General features: G+C 41.2%; 1 protein-coding gene and 1 long non-coding RNA gene across 4 annotated transcripts in view; one reads left to right on the top strand and one right to left on the bottom strand.

Annotated features, from left to right (window-relative positions):
• LOC147032603 (uncharacterized) overlaps positions 1-10061 on the top strand; it is a 33929-nt gene extending 23868 nt beyond the window's left edge. The window contains exons 2-4 of one of the 3 annotated variants that reach the window (XM_085870365.1): positions 4301-4671; positions 9209-9401; positions 9530-10061. In XM_085870365.1, the coding sequence (XP_085726491.1) occupies positions 4301-4671; positions 9209-9401; positions 9530-9702 (737 nt within the window). In that variant the 3' untranslated portion in view covers positions 9703-10061. The remainder of the gene's footprint in view (positions 1-4300; positions 4672-9208; positions 9402-9529) is intronic. The other 2 variants (XM_085870366.1, XM_085870367.1) reach the window with 2 other exon arrangements.
• Positions 4453-26134, bottom strand: LOC147032602 (uncharacterized). Its single transcript, XR_015055246.1, has 3 exons — positions 25797-26134; positions 13665-13822; positions 4453-4572 (listed from the first exon to the last, which is right to left on the bottom strand). It is a non-coding gene; the product is annotated as an uncharacterized LOC147032602 (long non-coding RNA).
• Positions 26135-26273: the final 139 nt, after the last annotated feature.

The following is a 26273-nucleotide window of genomic DNA, read 5'->3' as shown; positions in this document are numbered from 1 at the left end:
TCAAAAGTCTCAAGCAAACGCAACTGTACATTATTCTTTTCCTTCCTCATCAAATGTGTCACAGAGATGAGCTCCACTGAGAGAAGCACAAGTGATATACCATTTACCAGCATCAGAAACATTTATACAGTGCTTCCTACTCTTCATTCCTCGGCCCCTTAGCGGTTGAATTTGACGGTCATTGTGATCAGCACGTTGGCAGCTATTTTGGAAACGCATTGAAGTTTCTCACTCAGGAAGCACCATCAAGGATTTCATGACACTGATACACTACATGGCAAAAGTATGTGGACACCTCTTCGAATTAGTTGATTTGGCTATTTCAGCCACACTCATTGCTAAAAGGTGTATAGAATCAAGCACACAGCCATGCAATCTCCATGGACAAACATTGGCAACAGAATGGGCCGTATTGAAGTGCTCAGTGACTTTCAACGTGGCACCGCCATAGGATGCCACCTTTCCAACAAGTCAGTTCATCAAATTTCTGCCCTGCAAGAGCTACCCCTGTAATTGCTGTTATTGTGAAGTGGAAAGGTCTCAGAGCAACAACAGCTCAGCCGTGAAGTGTTGGACCACACAAGCTCACAGCAGGGAACCGCCGAGTGCTGAAGCACGTAGCATGGAAATATCCTCTGCAACAGGGGTTAAAGCACTCTCTCTTCACACGGGTAAATTTGTTTTCCTTCCCTTTCCCCTCCCCAAATGGAGGGGCTTGTCAAAGCCTGTCATCGTGTGTGAGACACTTCTAGCAGGAAGGGACATCAGGACGAATGGGGGGGGGGGGCAAAGGGGAGCATGACGTGAGGAAGGAGACGGGTGAGGGGTGAAAGCACTCCCTGCCCAGGTAATTTTGTCTTCCTTTCCTTCTCATGCAAAATTTTTGGCAAACAGGACAACTTATTGGTCCATCAGTGAAGGCTCTGCAAGTGATCAGTCTGCAAAGGGTTGTCAAAAGGTTTATCCCTTAACAAAATGTTTCAGAACTTAAAAAAAAACACATGACGTAGTTTGTCATGGCATCAGGAAACTTATTGACCACTGGGAAAATTGTGTGAGACCCTCAAACGTGACCCCATCTAACAGCATCATGAATTTCTTACATTGTTGGTTTTTATTATTTGAATGCAACCTGTGGCTGCTGGTTGCATCATTATTGGGGGCATGGCTGTGCCACTGGTACAGTGGGTCGTTTCCAGTTAGCTGGTACTCTTTTTGCTGATCTCGGAAGGCTGAATCAATCCACCTGGTGTTATTTAAAGGCAAAACAGTGGTTCAAGACCCTAAGATCTTAAGCCAGCCACCTTAACTGTTAAGCCAACACCAGACTTACATTGTTGATAAAATCTACAGAGCAAATCACTAAATGTCAAAGTTGCAAACACTACATCACATGTAGTACGGGGCCATCCCCATATTATGCACTGCTTGAGGAGTGGATGGATGTATGGACCAGTGCTGAGGAGTGTTCGGGTTCAGTGTTTCGTCACAAACTTATTTTATTTCTGCACTATGATGGGAAACTCAGGCAAACAAGTTAAAAGCTTCAAATTTCCATTTTCATTCCAGCTCTTTCAAAACTCTTTCAGCACAAAACCTCGTTGCCTTTGATTATTATGGAAACAAAAAGCTTTTTCCTATTAATTGCGCTTTCATGCTGACAGGCAGGAAGCCTTTTGTTCTTGTGAGGATTATTATTATTATTATTGTTATTATTGTTATTTGGCTTTCAAGCAGACAAGAAGGAAGCCAATTCTTTTTGTTCGGATTATTATTATTAATATTATTGTTATTACGTTTCCAAGCAGACAAGTCGGAAGCCGATTGTTTTTGTTCGGATTATTATTATTATTATTATTATTATTATCAGGCTTCCAAGCAGACAAGAAGGAAGCCTATTGTATTTGATCGGATTATTATTAATAATATTATTGTTATTATGTTTCCAAGCAGACAAGTCGGAAGCCTATTGTTTTTGTTCGGATAATTATTATTATTATTATTATTATTATTATTATTATTATTATTATTGTGATTAGGCTTCCAAGCAAAATAGTAGGAACCCTATTGTTTTTGTTCAGATTATTATTATTATTATTATTGTTATTAGGCTTCCAAGCAAACAAGTAGGAAGCCTATTGCTTTTGTTCAGATTATTATTATTTTTATTATTATTAGGCTTCCAAGCAGACAAGTAGGAAGCCTATTATTTTTGTTCAGATTATTATTATTATTATTATTATTATTATTATTATTATTATTATGCTTCGAAGCAAACTCGTTGGAAGCCTATTATTTTTCTTCGGATTATTATTATTATTATTATTATTATTATTATTATTATTAGGCTTCCAAGCAAACTAGTAGAAAGCCTTTTGTTTTTGTTTGGATTATTATTATTAATATTATTGTTATTACGTTTCCAAGCAGACAAGTCGGAAGCCGATTGTTTTTGTTCGGATTATTATTATTATTATTATTATTGTTATCAGGCTTCCAAGCAGACAAGAAGGAACCCTATTGTATTTGATCAGATTATTATTAATAATATTATTGTTATTATGTTTCCAAGCAGACAAGTCGGAAGCCTATTGTTTTTGTTCGGATAATTATTATTATTATTATTATTATTATTATTGTGATTAGGCTTCCAAGCAAAATAGTAGGAACCCTATTGTTTTTGTTCAGATTATTATTATTATTATTGTTATTAGGCTTCCAAGCAAACAAGTAGGAAGCCTATTGCTTTTGTTCAGATTATTATTATTTTTATTATTATTAGGCTTCCAAGCAGACAAGTAGGAAGCCTATTATTTTTGTTCGGATTATTATTATTATTATTATTATTATTATTATTATTATTATTATTATTATTATTAGGCTTCCAAGCAAACTAGTAGAAACCCTTTTGTTTTTGTTTGGATTATTATTATTATTATTAGGCTTCCAAGCAGACAAGTAGGAAGCCTATTATTTTTGTTCGGATTATTATTATTATCATTATTATTATTAGGCTTCCAAGCAAACTTCTAGAAAGCCTATTGTTTTTGTTCAGATTATTATTCAAGTTTCGCAGATTTTTGTGAAACGAATTTTGAAAAACAATTCTTCCAGCTGTCTATTCCAATTATGCACATGTTGGTGGAACATCTTTGGAACTTGGTCTTTAACCGATTTTGTTTTTTTTATTTTCTCCTGTATGGGGGGCCATCTTGGATTTTATTGCAAACATAAAACAATCTTCTTTTTCGTCTTTTATCTGTCGCACATGGCTGCGGGAAGCATCATTGGCTGAGGGCATGGCTGTTGCCTCTGATGCAATGTCCCAGGATAGGTTAGGCAGGAATTTGGAATTTGGCCAAGGTGCCGGCGATAGCTCGCAGACTCCTCACAAAGGACACCATGGATCGTTGACTTCCACCAACTAATGATGGCAGATGAAACGTTCAGTTTAACGTCCATCCGAGGGACGGCACACACAATGATGCTTCATCCTGCACGCGAGACACCAGAGTGACAGTTTGAGCTGCCCTGGGATTCAAATGCAGCCGAGACAGCTCAGAGGTGAGTGTGCATACTTTTCGGCCATCCTGTCCACCCAATCTTCTTCTCCAGAACTTCAAAACCGATTCGCAAGAAATTTGGTGAACAGCTGAAGTGCCCCTTGGGCTTAAAGATATTGAAGTGTGAGTTTGAAGCTTCTGCTCTTAAAAACTCTGGAGGCTCACTATTGGTCGAAGATGTTACCCAATCAGAAAACACTGAAATTTGACAAAATAAGTGCTTTCTAGACGTAGTTTGGCCAGCTGATGCTGAATGGTCCACAAAAAAGGAACGTATTCTATGTATTTTCTCCTGCTGACGATGGATTGTCCTAGAAAATGTGTGAATTTGGCTCGAGGTGGGTGACAGATTCGGACTGCTTGGAAGCCGACAACACTGCTCACAATTCGAGTTAAAACACCATTTATTCTTCATGTTGAATACACCTAACTTGAATCCTCTTCTACCCATGCATGGTCTTTTTCCAGAACTTGTAGCATATCAAATGTTTTGTGTTTTTCTTGCTCATCAACATCAGCAGATAGTGATTGTAATCGGCAGATCTAATACATCATGGTGAACATACATACACCACATTGAATTGAGAAAAGAATTTATGTTGATGAAACAGAGAAAACAATTGTTTTATAAATGACCCGTAAAGAGAACGATTTCCCATAAATCAAGGGACATATAACACATGTTAAAATCGGACAGGAGGAATGAACTGTATCTCACAGCTATGGTGTGTGACCAGTGTGGTGTGCAGTGTTGGTGCCTGAGATCCAGGGAGCTGGTTTACATCGCGCATTTCATTTGGATGTGTCGATTTCTCCCCAACAGCTCACAGCGAGCCCTGGAGAGAATGTCAGCTTCTCCTGTCATTTCGGCATGAGAGAAGGCACACATGACGGTGTTCAACAGATAAAGAGGGAAACAGCCAACAAGAACCTTGAACATGGAGATAATGTGTTTGGGCAAGAAAAACAAACTGGTGATGACGTTGATGATGAAATCTCAGAACAAAAACTGCAAAGGAAGAGAAAAAAGACAAGAATAAAAAGGAGTTCTGCAGGGGATATCATCATTTTATGGTCACACAAGACAAACGATGGAAATGAAACGAGAGTAAGCATTTCTACCCATACCATGTTTTATGATATTTATATTCCAATGGCTGTGGGTTCTTTTGTGTGCAGGACATGTTTGTGGGTAGCACTACCTGCAAGGCGTGAGCAGCTGGGCCAGCCATGTAGGACCGACGTTAGCACCATTACTGATATTGGACCATTTTTACACCATTTTACTGAGGATGGACAGTTTTTACACCATATTACTGATGTTGGACAGTTTTTACACCATATTACTGATGTTGGACAGTTTTTACACCATATTACTGATGTTGGACAGTTTTTACACCATATTACTGATGTTGGACAGTTTTTACACCATATTACTGACATTGGACTGTTTTTACACCATAATACTGACATTGGACCGTTTTTACACCTTCATACTCACAATGGACCGTTTTTACACCATAATACTGACATTGGACCGTTTTTACACCATTTTACTGACATTGGACCGTTTTTACACCATATTACTGACATTGGACCGTTTTTACACCATTTTACTGACGTCGGACAGTTTTTACACCATATTACTGACGATGGACCGTTTTTACACCATATTACTGACGATGGACCGTTTTTACACCATATTACTGACGTTGGACCATTTTACACCATTTTACTGACTATGGACCATTTTTACACCATATTACTGACAGACAGTTTTTACACAATTTTACTAGCGTTGGACCATTTTACACACGATGGACCGTTTTTACACCATATTACTGATGATGGACCGTTTTTACACCATATTACTGACGATGGACCGTTTTTACACCATATTACTGACGATGGACCGTTTTTACACCATATTACTGACATTGGACCGTTTTTACACCATATTACTGACATTGGACCGTTTTTACACCATAATACTGACATTGGACCGTTTTTACACCTTAATACTCACAATGGACCGTTTTTACACCATATTACTGACATTGGACCGTTTTTACACCATATTACTGACATTGGACCGTTTTTACACCATATTACTGACATTGGACCGTTTTTACACCATTTTACTGACGTTGGACCGTTTTTACACCATTTTACTGACGTTGGACAGTTTTTACACCATATTACTGACGATGGACCGTTTTTACACCATATTACTGACGATGGACCGTTTTTACACCATATTACTGACGATGGACCGTTTTTACACCATATTACTGACGTTGGACCATTTTACACCATTTTACTGACGATGGACCATTTTTACAACATATTACTGACAGACAGTTTTTACACAATTTTACTAGCGTTGGACCATTTTACACCATTTTACTGACGATGGACCGTTTTTACACCATATTACTGACGATGGACCGTTTTTACACCATTTTACTGACGTTGGACCGTTTTTACACCATTTTACTGACGTTGGACCATTTTTACACCATATTACTGACGTTGGACGGTTTTTACACCATATTACTGACGTTGGACGGTTTTTACACCATATTACTGACGTTGGACCGTTTTTCCACCATATTACTGACGATGGACCGTTTTTACACCATATTACTGATGTTGGACCGTTTTTACACCATTTTACTGACGTTGGACCGTTTTTACACCATATTACTGACGTTGGACCGTTTTTACACCATATTACTGACGATAGACCGTTTTTACACCATTTTACTGATGTTGGACCGTTTTTACACCATTTTACTGATGTTGGACCGTTTTTACACCATATTACTGATGTTGGACAGTTTTTACACCATATTACTGACATTGGACCGTTTTTACACCATAATACCGACATTGGACCGTTTTTACACCATAATACTGACGTTGGACCGTTTTTACACCATAATACTGACGTTGGACCGTTTTTACACCATAATACTGACATTGGACCGTTTTTACACCATAATACTGACATTGGACCGTTTTTACACCATAATACTGACATTGGACCGTTTTTACACCATAATACTGACATTGGACCGTTTTTACACCATAATACTGACATTGGACCGTTTTTACACCATAATACTGACATTGGACTGTGTTTACACCATATTACTGACATTGAACCGTTTTTACACCTTAATACTGACATTGGACCGTTTTTATACCATATTACTGACATTGGGGTTTTATTCGTGCAGCAGGGCTGTGATCTTTGAGGTAGTGTTTTTCTTTTGCTATCTCTATTTTGGACCAACCGCTTCACAACAAGCACCTCCACCACCAACTGCATCTCAACAACCACAGCCACCTTCTCCACAACCGCCTTCACAACAACCACCTTAACCACAACCACCCAACCACACCACCATCACAACCGCCTCAACCACAACCACCACCGCGTTTCCACCTCAGCACATGGTTTCCAGAAGCCTGGCATTCATCGAGGGAGAACGGACGACAGCCTCACCCCTTCCCCCAACGAATAACCCTGAGAGAGGAACAAAAAGCAACGAAAGCTATGGAAAAGGCAAAAGAAAGGGCCTGATCCAGGAGAAAAACGAGAAGGAACACGGAATGCGGCGCAGTGGCGAGGGAACGGCCCCAATTTGGCGGGAAAACGCTTCCTTCGAGAAGTTTCTCGTGCGCGCTGGAAGAAGGGGTGGGAGGCGAAAGGGGGCGGGGCTTGGCTATAAAAAGACGTGCTGAGGACAATCGCGCTCTCTCTCTCTCTGGGCTCTGCATCGCGCGCGCTCTCGCAGTCTCTCTGGACGCGTGGATTTGGTGGGTGGTCGTGACGGAGTCACTTTGGATCGTGTACGGAGTCGGATCGTGGAGGATACGAGCTCGGGGAACTCACCATATGGTCACGTTTTCTCTTTCTTTCCTTTTCTGGGTTTTTGCGTGTGTTCATGGCGCCAGTCCCATAAGGAAAACTGCAGAAGTGACTGTACATAATAACTATAGACAAACGGTTGTAGTTCTCTTTCTGCTCGTGTCCTGCTCCCTTACCCCCATTGCTTGCATACGTGCTATCTATCTATAATTCCAGTAATGTGTGTGTGTCTGTTTGTCTGCGACCGCAGTTTCTCAACGACCGCTGGTCCGATCTGATTGAAACTTGCCAGGAATATTGCCGGGGCCCCGCAGATGTGCCTTTTCGAGGTTTGATATCGATCGGACAAGCGGTTCCCAAGTTATGGCCATTTATCTGTCGGCCAATGACAAGACACGGTGCTATGACCTCACGAATAACGTCACAATGAATGAATGTTTGTATATTAATTTATTTAGCACGATCGATGGCCCGATCTGACTGAAACTTGCCAGGAATATTGCCGGGGCCCCGTGGATGTGCTTTTCAAGGTTTGATATCGATCGGACAAGCGGTTCCCAAGTTACGGCCATTTATCTGTCGACCAATGACAGGACAACACAATTCTTCTTCGTTTGATACGACGTCACAATTGACGCTGGGGACCTGAGTGTTTGCCAAGTTATGGCCATTTATGATACGGTTGGTCCAATCTAATTGAAATAATGCCCCGATCCAGTTGTCGTTTACGCACCTACGGGCCCGCCCCTACGGGCCCGTACTAGTAGTAATAAATGCCCTTGTGTGAATGTGATCTGTTCGTTGCGTCCTTTCCTGTCATTGACTGCCATTATTATGTACGGGATTTTAGCTGGCTTTTTAATAGCCGATAAAGTAATAGGATCCAGCGGGGCTTGGCGATATACACCGCTTGGCAAATCGCAAACAGAGCGAGCTGCTTAGCGGCTCGTTTCCAAGCAGGTCCCGTCGAGGTGTGAAACCCCGGCATTTCTGTCTGCGTGCATCATTAGGTAAATCGACAATTCGGCGATCGGACTCTGTCGCGCGCGGACAGAATAGCTGGCTGATTTTCGGTGTGATTAAAGATACACCCGTAGCTGGATTTTGGCGTTGATCCGAAAGCTGCGACTAGGTTTGTCCGTTCGGTGGGTGAGAGCGGCCGCCATTGGCTAGAAGCGGTCACCCGCACGCCGACTGGCGGGAAACCACAACACTGACATCGGACCATTTTTACACCATATTACTGACATTGGACTGTTTTTACACCATAATACTGACATTAGCAAATCGATGTCGTTTTAACACCATATTGCCAACGTTGGACTGATCTTGGAAATCCGCTTGTGACCGTTCTGATCGTTGCCAATCTATTGCCAACATTGGCCTAATGTTGGTCTGCTATTGGGGTTACATATGCAAATACGACGAATTATGAGCCCCTCCATCTCCTTTCCCAAACTCCCCTCCCACATGCTCCATAAATGCCCCTTTCCTTGCTTCCCCTGAATATTATCAACTCCCAGTCTTCTTTCCCCACTCCTGCATTCCCCTAACTTTCACCTGCCCTGTTATCCTCCCTTCTTTTTATATTCTCATTTTGAGCACTACTCCACTATGCATGTAATAAGTAAATGGTCTGCCAGAGTAGTGATGATATGGGAAGGGGAGGGAAGAGGGGACAGTTGGGCTTTGGTCGAATTGATTGATGTAACACCAATTCTACTTGCTTCAGTTATACTGCTTCATATCCCCGATTTTTCTCTCACAGGTTTTGAGCTATGACGAAGGTTGGAGCAACCACAGTGGCATTTGGCGTTCGGGCCAGGTCCATAAAGGCCAAATTGCCATCCATTTTGTAGCATCTGCAGATATGACAGGGGTGTTCAAATGTCGTGTGCTCCGTGCTTCTTTGTCCGACATGAAAGAAGGATTCGCGGAGGCGATGCTCAACATTGATAAAGGTAAGGCCTACTCATGGACATGTATAGCCAGGCACCAGAATACTAACCGAAATATCTCCAGTATTCAAAAGTCTCAAGCAAATGCAACTGTACATTATTCTTATTCTTCTTCATCAAATGTGTTACAGAGATGAGCTCCACTGAGATGAGCTCCACTGAGAGAAGCACAAGTGATATACCATTTACCAGCATCAGAAACATTTATACAGTGCTTCCTACTCTTCATTCCTCGGCCCCTTGGCAGTTGAATTTGACAGTCATTGTGATCAGCATGTTGGCAGCTATTCTGGCAATCCATTGAAGTTTCTCATTCAGGAAGCACCATCAAGGATTTCATGACACTGATACACTACATGGCAAAAGTATGTGGACACCCCTTCAAATTAGTTGATTTGGCTATTTCAGCCACACCCATTGCTAAAAGGTGTATAAAATCAAGCACACAGCCATGCAATCTCCATGGACAAACATTGGCAACAGAATGGGCCATACTGAAGAGCTCAGTGATTTTCAACGAGGCACTGTCATAGGATGCCACCTTTCCAACAAGTTAGTTCATCAAATTTCTGCCCTGCTCGAGCTGCCTCGGTCAACTGTTAGTGCTGATGTTGTGAAGTGGATATTTTAAGAAATAAAAAAAAAAAGCTGGCTGATATCAAACCTTTGTCCTGTATCCCCTTTTGCTTGCTGTTCTATCTCTGTAAATCTGTGATAAAGCATTTAAGACAACCTATACCAATGTAGTCGTTGAGGGAACTCCAGATCGGGGAACCACAACCAAACACTATTCTTTTCAAAGTGGGACTCCAACTGTATTCCAGTTATGAAATGCCAAACCAAGCCAAAATGGTGGACAACCCAGAATGGAAACAGCATTATTTTTGGCCGTATCTCTCAATGGTGAAGAATAACTTTAAAATTTTTATAGTATCTGGATCTTCAACAAAATCGAATCAATTGCTCCTCTGTCACACACCCATCCTGTCCACCAAGTTTCATCCAAATCCGTCGATTTCTTGGCCACTGATAAGTCAATGGTCGTATTTGCAGCAAGTGGAGAGAAAATACTGCAGAGCAGAGAAAATATTAATTGTGAAGTTTGAGGCTAAGATTACCATTGGAAAATTAGATGAACATTCAAATAGGCCCATCATGAGGGTACACTGTGCTCCAGCCTTGTGGATTATTTTGCCCCACGAAAAGCATCGACATAAATTGTCATGACAACAACTGGAAGAACCACAACAATATGTTCAAGGGCAATTCCGTAAACTGTCGTACAGGACATTTAGTGATATTTTCGATCCCAAAGTATAAAAACTTGACATGAAATCTGGCATCCAGCAGTAATAATAAAAAGTCTGTGAGTTTACTGACCTTTGAAAATTGTATTGACATTTGTTGGACAAGTGGTCTGCCTCATCAAAACATGAACTGAAGTTATCATTTCATCGATAATAAATTAGAGGGGTAAGTTTTTGACACCTGTCTTACAGGACAGTTTTCACCTTATCAATATTTGTCCGCTTTGAGGCGATAAAATCAGTTATTTTTGTTTAAAACATGTAATAAACTTGATATAGAATGTAACATGGTGGAAACATGTAATAAATTATACATGTACTGTGACAAAATATCTACAGCAGTTGAGTATGGTCTGAATAGTGAGAACCCCATAAAGTCTGGATCGTTCTCAGTACTCTGACAGCAACTGAAAACAAAACATGCAACAAAACGTATTCTGGACTGAAAAATGAATCTTCAGGCTATCATGCATGAAGAATCCAGTTAACTCCAGTTAAATCATACAATCCAGTTAAACTGGTACTCAAAACTATGAATCCGATTATAATTAATCACTCCTGGTACTCCACCAGTTAAACTGATACTCAAGAAAATTACCAAAAAATCCATGTCCTGGACAATAATTATTGTTCCTTTCAGCCTGTTTTCGAAGTCAAAAATTTGAAGTGTTCCCTCAACCCAACTACCACTGGTGGTTCGATTTTTAATTTTTTTCAGGATGTTCTCTTGGCTGTAGTATCCAGTTTTTCCGGCCATTTAAAGTTGTTTCCGGTGCTGTGCATAACCTGCACTTCTATATCCTGACCGACATTGTTCGTAATCTCCCCCGGGAACCTCTCTCCATCATACACCACCACGTACCAATCTCCCAGGGAAAAATTATCAGAAGGAGCAGCAGCACCTGCGTTGGAATCAGGAATTTGGAATTGTGGAAAGTGGAGCCATCACCAGATCTCTCACTCTATGGCATGTTATGATCTATAATGATTGATGGTTCGGTTTTGATGGCACTGATTCACAGTTTGGTGACATATTTTTCAAAATAATGGTGGACAACGTGCGTCTTCTGAATGCCGTTGACAGAGGGTACGTCTACTTCTCCCCAGCGATTGATACTGCTGATACGTTCACGGATTTCATCTGCTGAGACGTGGAAGTCTTTCATCTTGTACGTTGGACAGAAATGTAATTGTACGAAAACGAAAATGCAACTGCACGTTGGAAAGAATTGACCGAACCGTTTGTGGTTATAATAGTTTTTACATCCTGAAGGTGGGCCCCATGAAAGCCATGATAACCTATTACACACCTCAACATGATGTTCGTGCAAGGCATAAACCCCCCTTGGAGATGGGGGGAGGAGTTAAATTGCTATAACATCCATTGTGTGACCCTTAGTTCTCCTGTCAAGTTTGGTTGAGATTGGAGAAGTAACGACCGAATGTATCGCAGTCAAAAAAGACAGACACCGCCAACTTGCGTGTTTTAGTATGATATATGACCTATTACAAACTGACACACCCAGGGATCAAGTTCGAGAAATCAACTCACCTCTGTCAATGTCTAGTGATGTGCCATCACAGGCTGTGAACATGCATGTGCTCAGTCAGTCAAACATGTCAAAAAGAAGGAGGTCCTCGTGCTGGGGAGCTCTGAAACCAATCGTCACACTCCCACCGTCTATTGTTGAATCTTCACACTCGTTTCTGATGACTAATCTTACAGGACATGGACGTCCATGTCCTGTACAACTTACTCGGTTGTACAGGACATCATTATAAATCCAGTTTTCCAATCTTATGCCGTGTGAACTAGCAAGCATGACTGATGTGGCCTTCCAGATTGCTATTGTAGTATTGTGAAGAAGTCAATAGAATATGAGTTTCATCATCATAATCGTTATAGCTTACTTGAAGGGCTCAAACTTCTTCCATATATTGTGATCTGTTGTACAAGACATATGAATCACTGATGATGGTATCATCATATATTTCTGTTATAACTCCAAAAAAAACTTATTTTTTTGCGTTTCTACCAGTATTATGAATCCCATCTCCTGGGTATAGCAACCAAACGAAACATTTCTAGTAATATTCCTGTGAATTCCACCTATTTTGATTTGATTTTTTTTTTAAAAATCGACCAAAACGTCTCGGAAAAAATTATCATGTTCATCCCACGGGGAAAAAATATATATTTTTTCCATCAACCCCATTTCATTCCAAAAGGTTCGTTTCATACTTTAATATATAGGCATTTCAAAAATACCAAATGTGTATAGTTTGATGTCAGTTTATTTTTTAACGACTGTGTCTCAGTTTATGGAATCGCCTAAAAGTACGTACACTCGACATGAGAAGTTAATTCAACAGAATGTTTTTCCTTGTATACCTTGTTGAGGCTCGTATGAGAGCTAACATACAATGCACAGCAAGGGGGGGCATGAGACAAGAGGGACGGGAGAGGGAAGGACAAAACAGTGGGGAACAGAGACATTAAGAGATCTGTGGAAGGGAGAGGGATGGGGCGGGGAACACGGGGTATACAAGATGGGCACCACAGGGACTTTCAGGACCTTACACGACAGGGAACTTTCGGGAAGGAAGGCAGGGAATTTGAAGCAGGTGGGTTTGGGGTGGATTAACGGGGGTAGAAAAGATCATGGTTTTGGATGGGGAAGATAAGAGATGGTGGTGAACAGCTGTTTTGAAGACATGGAGGGAAGAGTGGGATTGAAGAGAGTGGGGTTGAAGAGCATTGGAGTTTTTGCCAAAGGCAGGAAAAAAAAAGAGGAATGAAAGAGGGAAGGTGAGCAGTGATTCGTGATTTTGGTAGTTTTACCAGAAGGGGGTTGCTGGTGGACCTTGAGTGCCAGCAAAAATATGGGGGAGGGGGAGCAAACAGAGCAGGGGGGGGGAGACCAGAGAGAAGACAGGAAAAGACAGAAAGACCACTGACCTGCCTGCAGTGAGAGACCCAAACACTCAGCCTCATCACGGGAGATACCAATGATCCAAAATGCCTTGGTTTCCACAGCATGAAGCCAAGAAAGGTGAGAGGCAGGAGCACCAGCCGAGAGGGGAGAGCTGTACCTCTTCAGGCTGCGGACAAATTTGCTAGAAACAAAGCAGAAAATGTCCACTGTATGGAGTTGACAAATCAAAATGAGTTAAACAGCTTTTCACAACACATATTGCAATAACCTAAGCCCTGTGCCTTAATTCCTTGATAGCTTGCAAACCAACAAGGTGTATAAGTAAATGTGGAACATGACAAGTTGAAGTAATACTACAGTGACTTGAGAGTTGACCTCAAAGACTTGAGACTTACCCTCAAAGACTTGAGATTTGACTTGTGTCTTGCCCTCAAAGATTTGAGACTTACCCTCAAAGACTTGAGACTTCCATCAAAGACTTAAGACTTCACTTCAGACTTGCCTTTCAAAAACTTGACACTTACTCTCAAAGATTTGACCTCAAAGACTTGAGACTCGGCTCAAGTGACTTGTTGACATCTCTGCAGTGGTTTGTATCATTGTTAAAGGTGGAGCGGCTGTGCCGCTGTTGCAGTGCCCCCCCCCCCCCTTGTAGGTATGGAATTTAGCCAGGGTGCTGATGATAGGTTGCCTACACTCTTTGTGAATGACACAGTGAGAGCTTTCTCATCCACAAACTTATGCTGAGAGATTGGACACCCAGTTTAACGCCAATCTGAAGGATGGCACACACATTGATGAATCGCCCTGGGAGCATGATATTTGTACTGCATAATAAATGGACTGAAGTTGAGGTACCAATGAACAGGGCCTTCACCTCGCAAGACTGCCAGACAGGCTGGAACCCACATGATTTCCTGCTAAACAAACAAGCAAGATGAGGTTTTCTGTTGTGAGTGATGCACAGGGTCGATATAAGAGTGTGTTTTTTGACAGAACCATTGGTTACAATCCACACACTGATCAACAGGACGTGGAAAAGCGATTGTGTGGGTCAAGGTAAGATTAGCCTGGGTTTTGTAGAAGGTGGCTCGTAGTTTGTCAGACGAGACTACTCTGTCCTGCATTTGTTGTGCTGCAACAGTATCATTTAATCGTTGGGCAGATTTTATTATAATTTTGAAAATGTGGCAAAAGCATCAAACTTGGTTCACATATGACATATCAGATGCTATTCCCCAAACTGATCATTTCAAGAAAGGAGCCAATGTACCAGTGCCCACTGGTAGCTAGTAGCACCACCTATTAGTTGTGGGCCAAGGCCACCTGACTCACATATGATCATAAAATATATGCACGGTAACTTCACAAATATACACTAATTTTCCATTTGGATTTCACTGTTATGATGCTTAGATGTACCTTAATACAAATGTATGACGACAGTGATTTAAATTGTCAAATACACCTGAAAAACACTTTTTTCCATTAAAAGAAAATGCAAAAGACAAAAATTCCAGTGGTTGCAAAAAAAGCCTTTTTAAGCGGAGAAGAGGCTTCAACATTGGTCAATGTCCTTTCCATCCATCCATCCATCCATCCATCCATCAAAAATGAAGAACAAGCAGCGTTCCAACACACCATGGTTAATTCTGAAGGGGAATTATGGAGGGTAATTCAATAAGATAATTCCAAAGAGTAATTATAAAGGGTAATTATATAGTATAATTATAAAGGGTAATTGTAAAGGGTAATTATCATGGTTAATTCTAAAACTTAATTCTAAAGATTAATGCTAAAGGTTAATTCTCAAGGGTAATTATAAAGGGTAATTATATAGTATAATTATAAAGGGTAATTCTAAAGGGTTATTCTAAAGCGTAATTTTAAAGGGTGATTCTAAAGGGTAGGAAAGGGTAAATTCAAAAGGTTAATTATCTAATATATTAATACTGAAGGACCAATTTTGTGCTCCTCCAAGCGGTCGCGTCAAGTTTTTCTCGGTACTGTGACCTGGACTGAAAGAAACTTCGTACCTGTAAGAGTGCATCGCACATAGTGGCAATAGTCAACCTTCGGAATCTGTCTGTGATGGGTTTCCGCTAGTATAATATAATTCTAAAGGTTGATTCTAAAGGGTAATTCTAAAGGGTGATTCTAAAGGTGGTTTCTAAAGGTTGATTCTAAAGGTTGATTCTCAAGGTTAATTCTAAGGGTTAATTCAAGAGGGTAATTCTAAAGGTTAATTGTAAGGGGTAATTATAAAGGGTTCCAAAAGAGCACTCACGATAGGGTAATTCTAAAGGGTATTTATAAGGGGTTCCAAAGGGTGATTCTAAAGGGTGATTCTAAAGGGTGATTCTAAAGGGTGATTCTAAAGGTTAATTCAAGAGGGTAATTCTAAAGGTTAATTGTAAGGGGTAATTATAAAGGGTTCCAAAAGAGCACTCACGATAGGGTAATTCTAAAGGGTATTTATAAGGGGTTCCAAAGGGTGATTCTAAAGGGTGATTCTAAAGGGTGATTCTAAAGGGTGATTCTAAAGGTTAATTCAAGAGGGTAATTCTAAAGGTTAATTGTAAGGGGTAATTATAAAGGGTTCCAAATGACTCTTTCGAAAGAGCACTGTAGGGTAATTCTAAAGGGTAATTCTCAAGGGTTCCAAAAGAGTAATTCTAAAGAGCACTCACTATAGGGTAATTCTAAAGGGTATTTATAAGGGGTTCCAAAGGGTGATTCTAAAGGGTGATTCTAAAGGGTGATTCTAAAGGGTGATTCTAAAGGGTGATTCTAAAGGGTGATTCTAAAGGTTAATTCAAGAGGGTAATTCTAAAGGTTAATTGTAAGGGGTAATTATAAAGGGTTCCAAATGACTCTTTCGAAAGAGCACTGTAGGGTAATTCTAAAGGGTAATTCTCAAGGGTTCCAAAAGAGTAATTCTAAAGAGCACTCACTATAGGGTAATTCTAAAGGGTATTTATAAGGGGTTCCAAAGGGTGATTCTCAAGGGTGATTCTCAAGGGTGATTCTCAAGGGTGATTCTCAAGGGTGATTCTCAAGGGTGATTCTCAAGGGTGATTCTCAAGGGTGATTCTCAAGGGTGATTCTCAAGGGTGATTCTCAAGGGTGATTCTCAAGGGTGATTCTCAAGGGTGATTCTCAAGGGTGATTCTAAAGGGTGATTCTAAAGGGTGATTCTAAAGGGTGATTCTAAAGGGTGATTTTGAAGGGTGATTCTAAGGGTTAATTCAAGAGGGTAATTCTAAAGGTTAATTATAAAGGGTTCCAAATGACTATTTCTAAAGAGCACTGTAGGGTAATTCTAAAGGGTAATTCTCAAGGGTTCCAAAAGAGTAATTCTAAAGAGCACTCACTATAGGGTAATTCTAAAGGGTATTTATAAGGGATTCCAAAGGGTAATTCTGAAGAGCACTGTAGGGTAATTCTAAAGAGTTCTAAATGGTGATTCTAAAGGGTAATTCTCAAAGGTTCTAATGGGAAATTCAAAAGGGCTCCAAAGGGGAGTTCTGAAGGGTTCTAAAAGGTAATTTGAAAGTGTTCTAAAGGCTAATTCCAAAGGGTTCTAATGGGTAATTACGAAGGGTACTAAAGGGTAATTCTATAGGGTTCTAAAGGGCAATTCAAAAGGGCTCGAAAGGGTAATTTATCTGCCATCTATCCATCCATTGGAACCATACTCTGTGCAGAGCATTGGTGCTGCCTAAGCAGTCTCCTTGGCTATTGGGCACAATCCCGGATGGGTCGCCACTCCGACACAGGATACCGGCATGCTGGAACTCATTTTTCTGACCTCGGAAGGATAACAGGCAGAGTCAACCCCACCTGGTATTAATTCAACAGCCGAGTGAGATTTGAACTCAGCATCCTCAGATCCCAAACCATTAAGCCAACACCTGGCATAATTTTCTTCCTTGGAATTTTTTTTTTATCAACCTTGAACCTTATAAGGTCAAGAATCAAAGCTTCCTTGTGTGGTCTCCAGAGACCGAGCATTCGGTAAATGTTTTTACAGGTAATGGAACATGAAAATATATTGTTGCCCACAAAAAAAAATAATTGATAAGCCCCATCCATGTTGCCCAAGGTCAACAACTAAGTTGGGATTTCTGAAATCCTCAATTTTCATCTGATTGACATGAAATGTGAAGTGAATTTACATTTCAGGTCACTGAATTCAACGAGCCAGTTATTTCTAAGGTCAAATTTGTTTTATGCATTTTGCAAGTATCGTGGTCTGCACGACGTCTTCTTCTTGTATCAGGAATAGCCAATTCTGTATAAGTGTGTGTGTGTGTGTGTGTGTGTGTGTGTGTGTGTGTGTGTGTGTGTGTGTGTGTGTGTGTGTGTGTGTGTGTGTGTGTGTGTGTGTGTGTGTGTGTGTGTGTGTGTGTGTGTGTGTGTGTGTGTGTGTGTGTGTGTGTGTGTGTTAGGAACAGAAAATGAAACCAGAGAGTTGGTGTCAAAGCCATCCAATGCTCGCCTGTTTATACATTTATCGTTTTTAAAAGACAAGTCTAATAATATTTTTTTTATAAAGCATTGCAGTGAAGTCTGATCCAAATAATTTTAAGGCAATATAAGTATTTGTATATTGTAATCAGTAAACTCGTACACATCTATATTAATATTTCGGCACGCCCCTTTCTTTGTTCCACCATCAGATTTTTGTTACTGCATGAAATGAAACAAGATTTGGCACATATACTAATGATATTATTGTCTTCCTTAAGAGGCCCCTCAAAATTCGTTTTGATGCATTTTCACAAACTCCAACGGATTCCATTCAAATTCAGTACGATTATGGCTTTTGGTCCAACTTCGGTCATTGGCTATAAATTTTTTCCATAACACTTCCGATATTCGAAAAAAAATCGATAAATCGATATCCCTTATGGGATTTTCCATTCAAATCCACTCAAGTTTAAGGCCTATGGGGGACGCAAATTTCCACTTTGCCCGGGCGCTGTTTACCTCTGCTACACCAAGCTGTTAGGGTTAGGGTTAGGGTTAGTGTTAGGGTTAGGGTTAGCTACCCTAACACTAACCCTAACCGCTAACCCTAACCGCTAACAGCTATTCAGGAAATTTGCAAGAAAGCCCGGGCAACACCGGGCTTTATTCCTAGCCCGAGCAACGCCGGGCATTACTACTCGTATTAAATGAATGGCAAGCGTCTAGTATAAACAGGCGAGCATTGGGTGGCTTTGACACCATCTTAGGTTGAAATTTTAAAAATATTTAAAATTATTTGTTAATTTCAACTTCACTACACCAATAGTATACCCCAAAGGAACCTCCATGCCAAATATCAGCATCCTAGTACACATATTAAATGAATGGCAAGCTTCTAAATAACTTGCACCAAAAACTTTAACGTTGATGTGCTACAAAAAAGTTAAGTTCAAAAAATTTAAAACATTTGAAATTATTTTTTAATTTCAACTTCACTACACCAATAATATACCCCAAAGGAACCTCCATGCCAAATATCAGCATCCTAGTACACATTAAATGAATGGCAAGCTACTAAATAACTTGCACCAAAAACTTTAGCATTTCACGCTCACGCCCGGGGTATCGCTATAGCTCTCTGTTCTTCGAATAGGTGGGCTAAAAACGAGGTGTGTTGTTCATAAAGCACAATTTATTCTCTGCCAATTCCTGTCCCCCCACTTCCCCACCCCTCTCAATCTGTCCCATCCTCACTCCACCCCCTCATAATACAGTGCAGCATCCTCCCACACCTGTCTCTACCCCCTCCTTCTGTCTCTGAACGTATCTGGACGGTGGTTACGCCTGAGTGGTGGTTATCATAATTGTTTAAATTAATTTGAAACAAGAAATCCTCATCAAATGCAAACAATTTTGCACCAACAATTCGATTTAAAAAACCCTGATGAGTATGATTAAGGAAGGGTTAAGCACCCCATGACCAATCTTCGCCATCTTTATCCTTCTTGATAAGAAAGTGCACCATTTATCTTTATCTTTCTCATCCTCTTTCTACAAACACAATCAGGGTTCTCAACAGCCTTTGTGTATTTATTCACCATCATCAACCTCACTTTCACCTTCTTCACTTTCTTTCTCACCTTTCTCACCAGCATTATCACTCTTCAGCATCGTATCCACATCTACTCTTTTTGTTTATCCTTCAACTTTCTACATCTCAATTGCTTCTCTTTTCGAGGTGGTTCTTCTTATTACATTATTACCTCTGCCACCGAAGGTGGACGGGGATTATGTTTTCACACCTGTCTGTTTGTCTGTGAGCAGGATAACTCAAAAGGTTGTGGACGGATTCGGACGAAATTTGGCTTGCAGGTTGTGCGCGTGTGACAAGGACGAATTGGTTAGATTTTGATGAGGATCCGATCATGCCATCACTGACTTCACAGAAACCCCAATCAAAACAGCTCCTACAAGTCATGGCCCATCAGGGTCACCTGTCCAAATCACAATCCAGCGAGATATGCAGAGACAGATATGGAATTACAATGCTGAAATGGCCACGAGACTCAAAACCAATTATTTTCTTCCTGATGCAGATATACACATCGTAAGAAATAAATAATGATGGATGTTTTCTTTCACAACGTCACGAGATTCCTGGAAGTCCACGAACAAAGACCTTTATGATGACATGGGTTTATAGTCCATGGTCGAGCCGTTTCAGAGAAAATAGTTGGAAATAATAGCAAAGACCTGTGTAACCTCTGCGGTAAAAACCCTGCTTGAGAGAATGATATATTTAACCATTCCTTTCATGCCGTGAGGCACACAGGGCTGCCGAGGCAGTTTCATTCAGACTCAGAAGAATGACAGACTGAATCAACCCACCTGGTGATATTTCAACGACACGACGGGGAAAGAACTCAAGACCCTAAGATCTTAAGCCAGCACCAGGCTACTTGAGAGAACGCCACATAATTATTTGGGTGGTATGTAAACAACAGACCGTTGCTCAATCGCAGAGGCCTCTTTTCACATGGCCAGTAACATCTATCAGTACATCACGGGTGATAAAGGTTGTGGTCAAGTTTCATCGAAATTGTGTGGAGTTTCAGAAAAGAGAGCAAGCACCTGTTTTGGGGGATCAAACTGTCCCCCCCCAAATAAACCCAATTAATGAGCGCAGATTTTGATGCGGTCAATAAACCTTCATTCAGCATCAGAGATGAAGCTTGTGGCCAAGCTGTGTTTATGGACCGACTGACCGAATCACTCACTCACCTGCAGACACTGCTCGGTTGCATAAGCTCACTGGACAGAAGTCCAGGTGAGCTAAAAATGAAAAAAAAACATGTCGGGATGGAATCCCCCCCAAAAACAACCAAACAAGGTTGGAAGGAATGACAAAAAGGAATGACACAGAATGGGTAAGGTAAGAATGACACTACAACACAACACCACAATCCTTTTACGGATTGCCATCACGACATATTTAATATAGATGCAAGAGTAACAATTGCATGAAGATGTCTGTGTTGGAGGTAGTTGTAGATTTGTAGTGTGGGTTGGTGTAATTGTATGTAGATGTCGAAGTTAGAGGTAGTTGTCGATTTGTAGCGTGGGTTGGTGTAATTGTATATAGATGTCTAAGTTAGAAGTCGTTGTCGATTTGTAGCGTGGGTTGGTGTAATTGCATGTAGATGTCTAAGTTAGAGGTAGTTGTCGATTTGTAGTGTGGGTTGGTGTGATTGTATGTAGATGTCTAAGTTAGAGGTCGATGTCGATTTGTAGCGTGGGTTGGTGTAATTGTATGTAGATGTCTAAGTTTTAGGTAGTTGTCGATTTGTAGCGTGGGTTGGTGTAATTGCATGTATATGTCTAAGTTAGAGGTAGTTGTCGATTTGTAGCGTGGGTTGGTGTAATTGCATGTAGATGTCTAAGTTAGAGGTAGTTGTCGATTTGTAGCGTGGGTTGGTGTAATTGCATGTAGATGTCTAAGTTAGAGGTAGTTGTCGATTTGTAGTGTGGGTTGGTGTAATTGCATGTAGATGTCTAAGTTAGATGTAGTTGTCGATTTGTAGCGTGGGTTGGTGTAATTGCATGTAGATGTCTAAGTTAGAGGTAGTTGTCGATTTGTAGTGTGGGTTGGTGTAATTGCATGTAGATGTCTAAGTTAGATGTAGTTGTCGATTTGTAGCGTGGGTTTGTGTAATTGCATGTAGATGTCTAAGTTAGATGTAGTTGTCGATTTGTAGTGTGGGTTGGTGCAATTGCATGTAGATGTCTAAGTTAGAGGTAGTTGTCGATTTGTAGCGTGGGTTGGTGTAATTGCATGTAGATGTCTAAGTTAGAGGTAGTTGTCGATTTGTAGCGTGGGTTGGTGTAATTGCATGTAGATGTCTAAGTTAGAGGTAATTGTCGATTTGTAGTGTGGGTTGGTGTAATTGCATGTAGATGTCTAAGTTAGAGGTAGTTGTAGATTTGTAGCGTGGGTTGGTGTAATTGCATGTAGATGTCTAAGTTAGAGGTAGTTGTCGATTTGTAGCGTGGGTTGGTGTAATTGTATGTAGATGTCTAAGTTAGAGGTAGTTGTCGATTTGTAGCGTGGGTTGGTGTAATTGTATGTAGATGTCTAAGTTAGAGGTAGTTGTCGATTTGTAGCGTGGGTTGGTGTAATTGTGTATTTTCTTTGTTGTGGGATTGAGATGGAAAAATGTCAAAATATGTCGTGATACCAATTTGAAAAAGGATTGTGGTGTTTTACTGTGGTGTTTGATTGTGGTGTCATCCCTTCAGTGTCATGAGGACAGGTGGGAGTTGAGGAGCATCGTGGTTAAGGCAGGGTAAAAGCTTTGTACTGTTGGTCGTGCCAGATTTACCTTCTCTGCCAATTTTCAACAATTCCTCAACCCTACCCGCTGTACCTCACTCACTGTAAACTTGATCAGATGAAGTCCTTTGGGTGCTGATGCCGACAGGGTTTTTTCAGCTTTGCAGGTTCCTCAGTGCGAGGTCATGCTGAAAAGTAATGCCTTGTACCTTTTCACTTCAAAGCAGGTAAGAATATTTGAATGAAACAAAGACAGATACTTACATCAATCTTCAGTCTGGTGTTGACTTAATGGTTAAGGTGGCTACCTTAAGATCTTAGGGTCTTGAATTTGAGCACCTGCTGCATCGATACATAACACCAGACTGGTTGACTCAGCCTGTCATCCTTCCGAGGTCGGCAAAATGAGTGCGGGCTTATTTGAAGCACTCGCACTGCATCAGTGGCAAAGCGACACTCCAAGCAATGATGCAACCACGATATAATAAAAATAAAAACACATCGATCTTTATTCTACCACGGTGCATATTTACTTTTCAACATCGTCACCACTGCAAATCAACACATTTCTGCACCACTTGTACATAAGAGGTGCACAATTCCTTGCAACGACAAGTGCCAACCCTCTTCACCCTTGTCCCCACATGAACAACCACCCAGAGGCCCTGAGACATTTTAAAGCGACACCACAGTAACATCCACCAAAACATCCCCCAAATGAACGACAAACTACAAAAAACACATTCACATCCACATCACCATAAAGGCAGTCAACAAACTAGGCCAAAAACAGTGTCCTGGGCAGTAAATCCCCACCCATCCATGACACAGGCCAACCACTCTCCAGATACAATCGTGTTCACCTTTCACACATCCACTGTGAACACCATCCCCAGCTAACACAACAAACACAGACTCGATGACACCACTAACAACACCCGCAACCTCTGCCAGGCCGAACAACACAACAAAACACATGATGGAAGACTGCACAGTCCTGGCTCCACTTAGACAAGAGCACATCATTGATGCGAGAGATCTAAGGGTCACTCCTGGGAGAACGATCAACTATCTCTGTGCTGCAGACCTGTTTGAGCAGAACTGACCGGAGCAACACAACACATTTCTGCCAATGTGCAAACAGTTTTGTGATGTCACAATAGCACTGTGCATTCAAATGACAGAACAGTCGCTTCACAGTGGCCTTGACATCATCTTTTGGGAAGAGATGAAAATCTGACAGAGCCAAGTTCATCATCATCTCTGTTGATCTTTGTCGGGCCATTAGCCCCATGATGATAATTTTCGTGGATGGGTTTCACAAGGTACATTGATACAGTAATGTACCCATTTTAAAATCTACATTGATGCATTACAGTACTCTACTTTACCTATTTAAAAAACTAAAATATACTTCTAAAATGTACTGCCGAGACGCGCCCAAGTTCGGAACTCCCTCAGCTCAAGGATAGCTCAGCTAAGGCACACAGAGCATGGGCAGCAGTGACAGGATCATCTACACCGTGTCCACAAATGTTGAGCAGTCCCTGCAAATGCCTAGAGCAGCAGGATCTGCCGGTTCAGGACCGAGGACCGTGCACTCCCACACATCAACACGAGACTGAGCGCATCCGACTCCAGCATCCTGAACTCTTTATTAGTCCTGCCGTCGAGATCACTCCCAGCGCTGCGTGATCAACTCACGCTCAGCTGCTCTCCCTCTTGGGCTTTGGTCGACGTTCTCCTTCCGCGACCGCACTAGATTCCGCCATTCTCGTGAGTTGGCCCGGTTTCAACGCAGTGATGCCACGGTCAGGGCCACGTTCAACGTTCAACAGTTGGGGCTGTATGGTGTGTGCTGTAAGATGATGAAACCAAGACGACCAATTGCTTCAGTCCGCACACTTGTGTAAGGCCATGCATTGTCATGCTGTAATGCAGCTGCATGTCAGGTCTACTCTCCGAATCCGTGCTTTCAATTTATTTCGTTTCAATGTAGCGCTGAGTTCAGTGTTGTCGATTACTTTAATTTCCTCCAGCAATCGTCACTCATCAAGGCCGAATGTAATTTGTGATGCACAGCGTGGCGTAAAATGGGTTACGAAAATGAAATAGAGAGAGACGAGCCACAAACGGAAAGACCTTGTGCACAGAAGACGGAGCAAAATGACAACAACGAGAATGGTACTCGAGAGAGCACATATCTCCACCAGACTGAACAGTTTACGTTTTGTATCCCACTGATAGGCCAGATCTGAATCCAGACCTGAAACAAAATCTAATCGGCTTGTCCTTGTCAAACACCCAACTCATCCACCAAGTTTTGCTATCATCCGTCCACAACTTTTTGAGATATCCTGCTCACAAACAAACAAACAAACAAAGGGTAAAAACATCACCTCCGTCCACCTTCAGTCAAAAGCCTGGTGTTGGTTTCATGGTGAGGATGGCTGGTTCAAGATCTTAGGGTCTGAAGTTTTAACCCTATCAGCTGCTGAATTAATACCAGGTGGGATTGACTCAGCCTGTCATTCTTCGGAGGTTGGCAAAATGAGTACCAGTGTTCTGGTCAAGGGGCACAGCATCAGTGGCACAGCCATGCTTTCAAGAAATGGTAGCTACCCTGGCAGCCAAGCTGCCAAGAGCAAGAACAGAACAAAACTTTTGGTGGAGGAAGTAATTAGCATTCTCATTAATAATTGTTTGGTGACAAAAGCTCAAATTGTAAATAAAGAAACAAGCAATTGCAAAACGTGGCTATCTCATACTGAGCGGCAGATTGGCTGAGAAGGACAACTTACACTTACTATGACTTTACCCTTTGACATTTTAATCCTATTATATTAGTCCTCTCCATATTGTCATAATAATGGTTTGTGGAAAATTTGATGACAAAAGCTCAAATAGTAAAAAGGTTTTGGACTGGAAAGACACACTAACACGTACATAGACGCGACTGCTCAACCCCGTGTCCCACTGCATGGTGGATGAGCTGCAAGAGAAATGCAGTAACATACGAGGGGTAAAACGGGGGTGTCTTGTGGATATTTTTTTGACCACCTTGAAACAGAAAGAACTTTATTATTCAAAAACAACACCTCAGGGTTGATGCTATGCTTATTCGACAATAAAAAGCTCTTCTTTTTCAATTTGTGTTAGAATAAAGAAATAAATACACCGACATACTTCAACAATCCTGATGTTTTGGGTCAAACAATAGCTTTCTGGAAATGAAAACCACCAGTTGGGCAATTACTTTGCATGGGCAGGATATCCGAGACTAGAAGTATGTGCAGTCACCTTTGAGCCGTCTTATCTGGGGTCAAATCTCTACCCAGCGATAAAATGTTACCTGGTGTTTCTCATGGGATGTCCATTAGAAGGACATGAAGCCAGAAGATCAATCTGCCAGCACTGGTGGTGGTGTACGTTAACGATCCCACGGTGTCCTTCACGAAGAGTAGGTGAGTCGTCATCAGCACCATGACAAAATCGTTTTTGAGTCAGCTCCACACTAAGGTGGGAAAATTGGGGCCTTTAAAGTAGAACATAATGAAGCAATACTTTATTTAAGCAGAAAATGATTTTCAAATGAAATTCCATGTCAATTGAGAGCAAATGGAGGGTCATCTATAGGGGGAGGAAGGGATTAAATTCAGAAGGAAAATAATGAAATTCTGATGTCTATAATCCTCCACCCCTCATCCCACCACCACCACCACCACCACCACCACCACCACCACCATATACCAAGACAATAAATATACCCAGAAGAATTTACTGTTTTATGTTGTCTCATCTCCCCCACCCCTCCCTCCCCATACAAGAA

Source organism: Eptatretus burgeri, chromosome 2 (genome assembly GCF_056783735.1).
Source record: "Eptatretus burgeri isolate ZD-2024b chromosome 2, Ebu_testis_v1, whole genome shotgun sequence".
In the NCBI taxonomy this organism is placed as follows: domain Eukaryota; kingdom Metazoa; phylum Chordata; class Myxini; order Myxiniformes; family Myxinidae; genus Eptatretus; species Eptatretus burgeri.
This window is presented reverse-complemented; position numbering and strand designations above follow the sequence as displayed.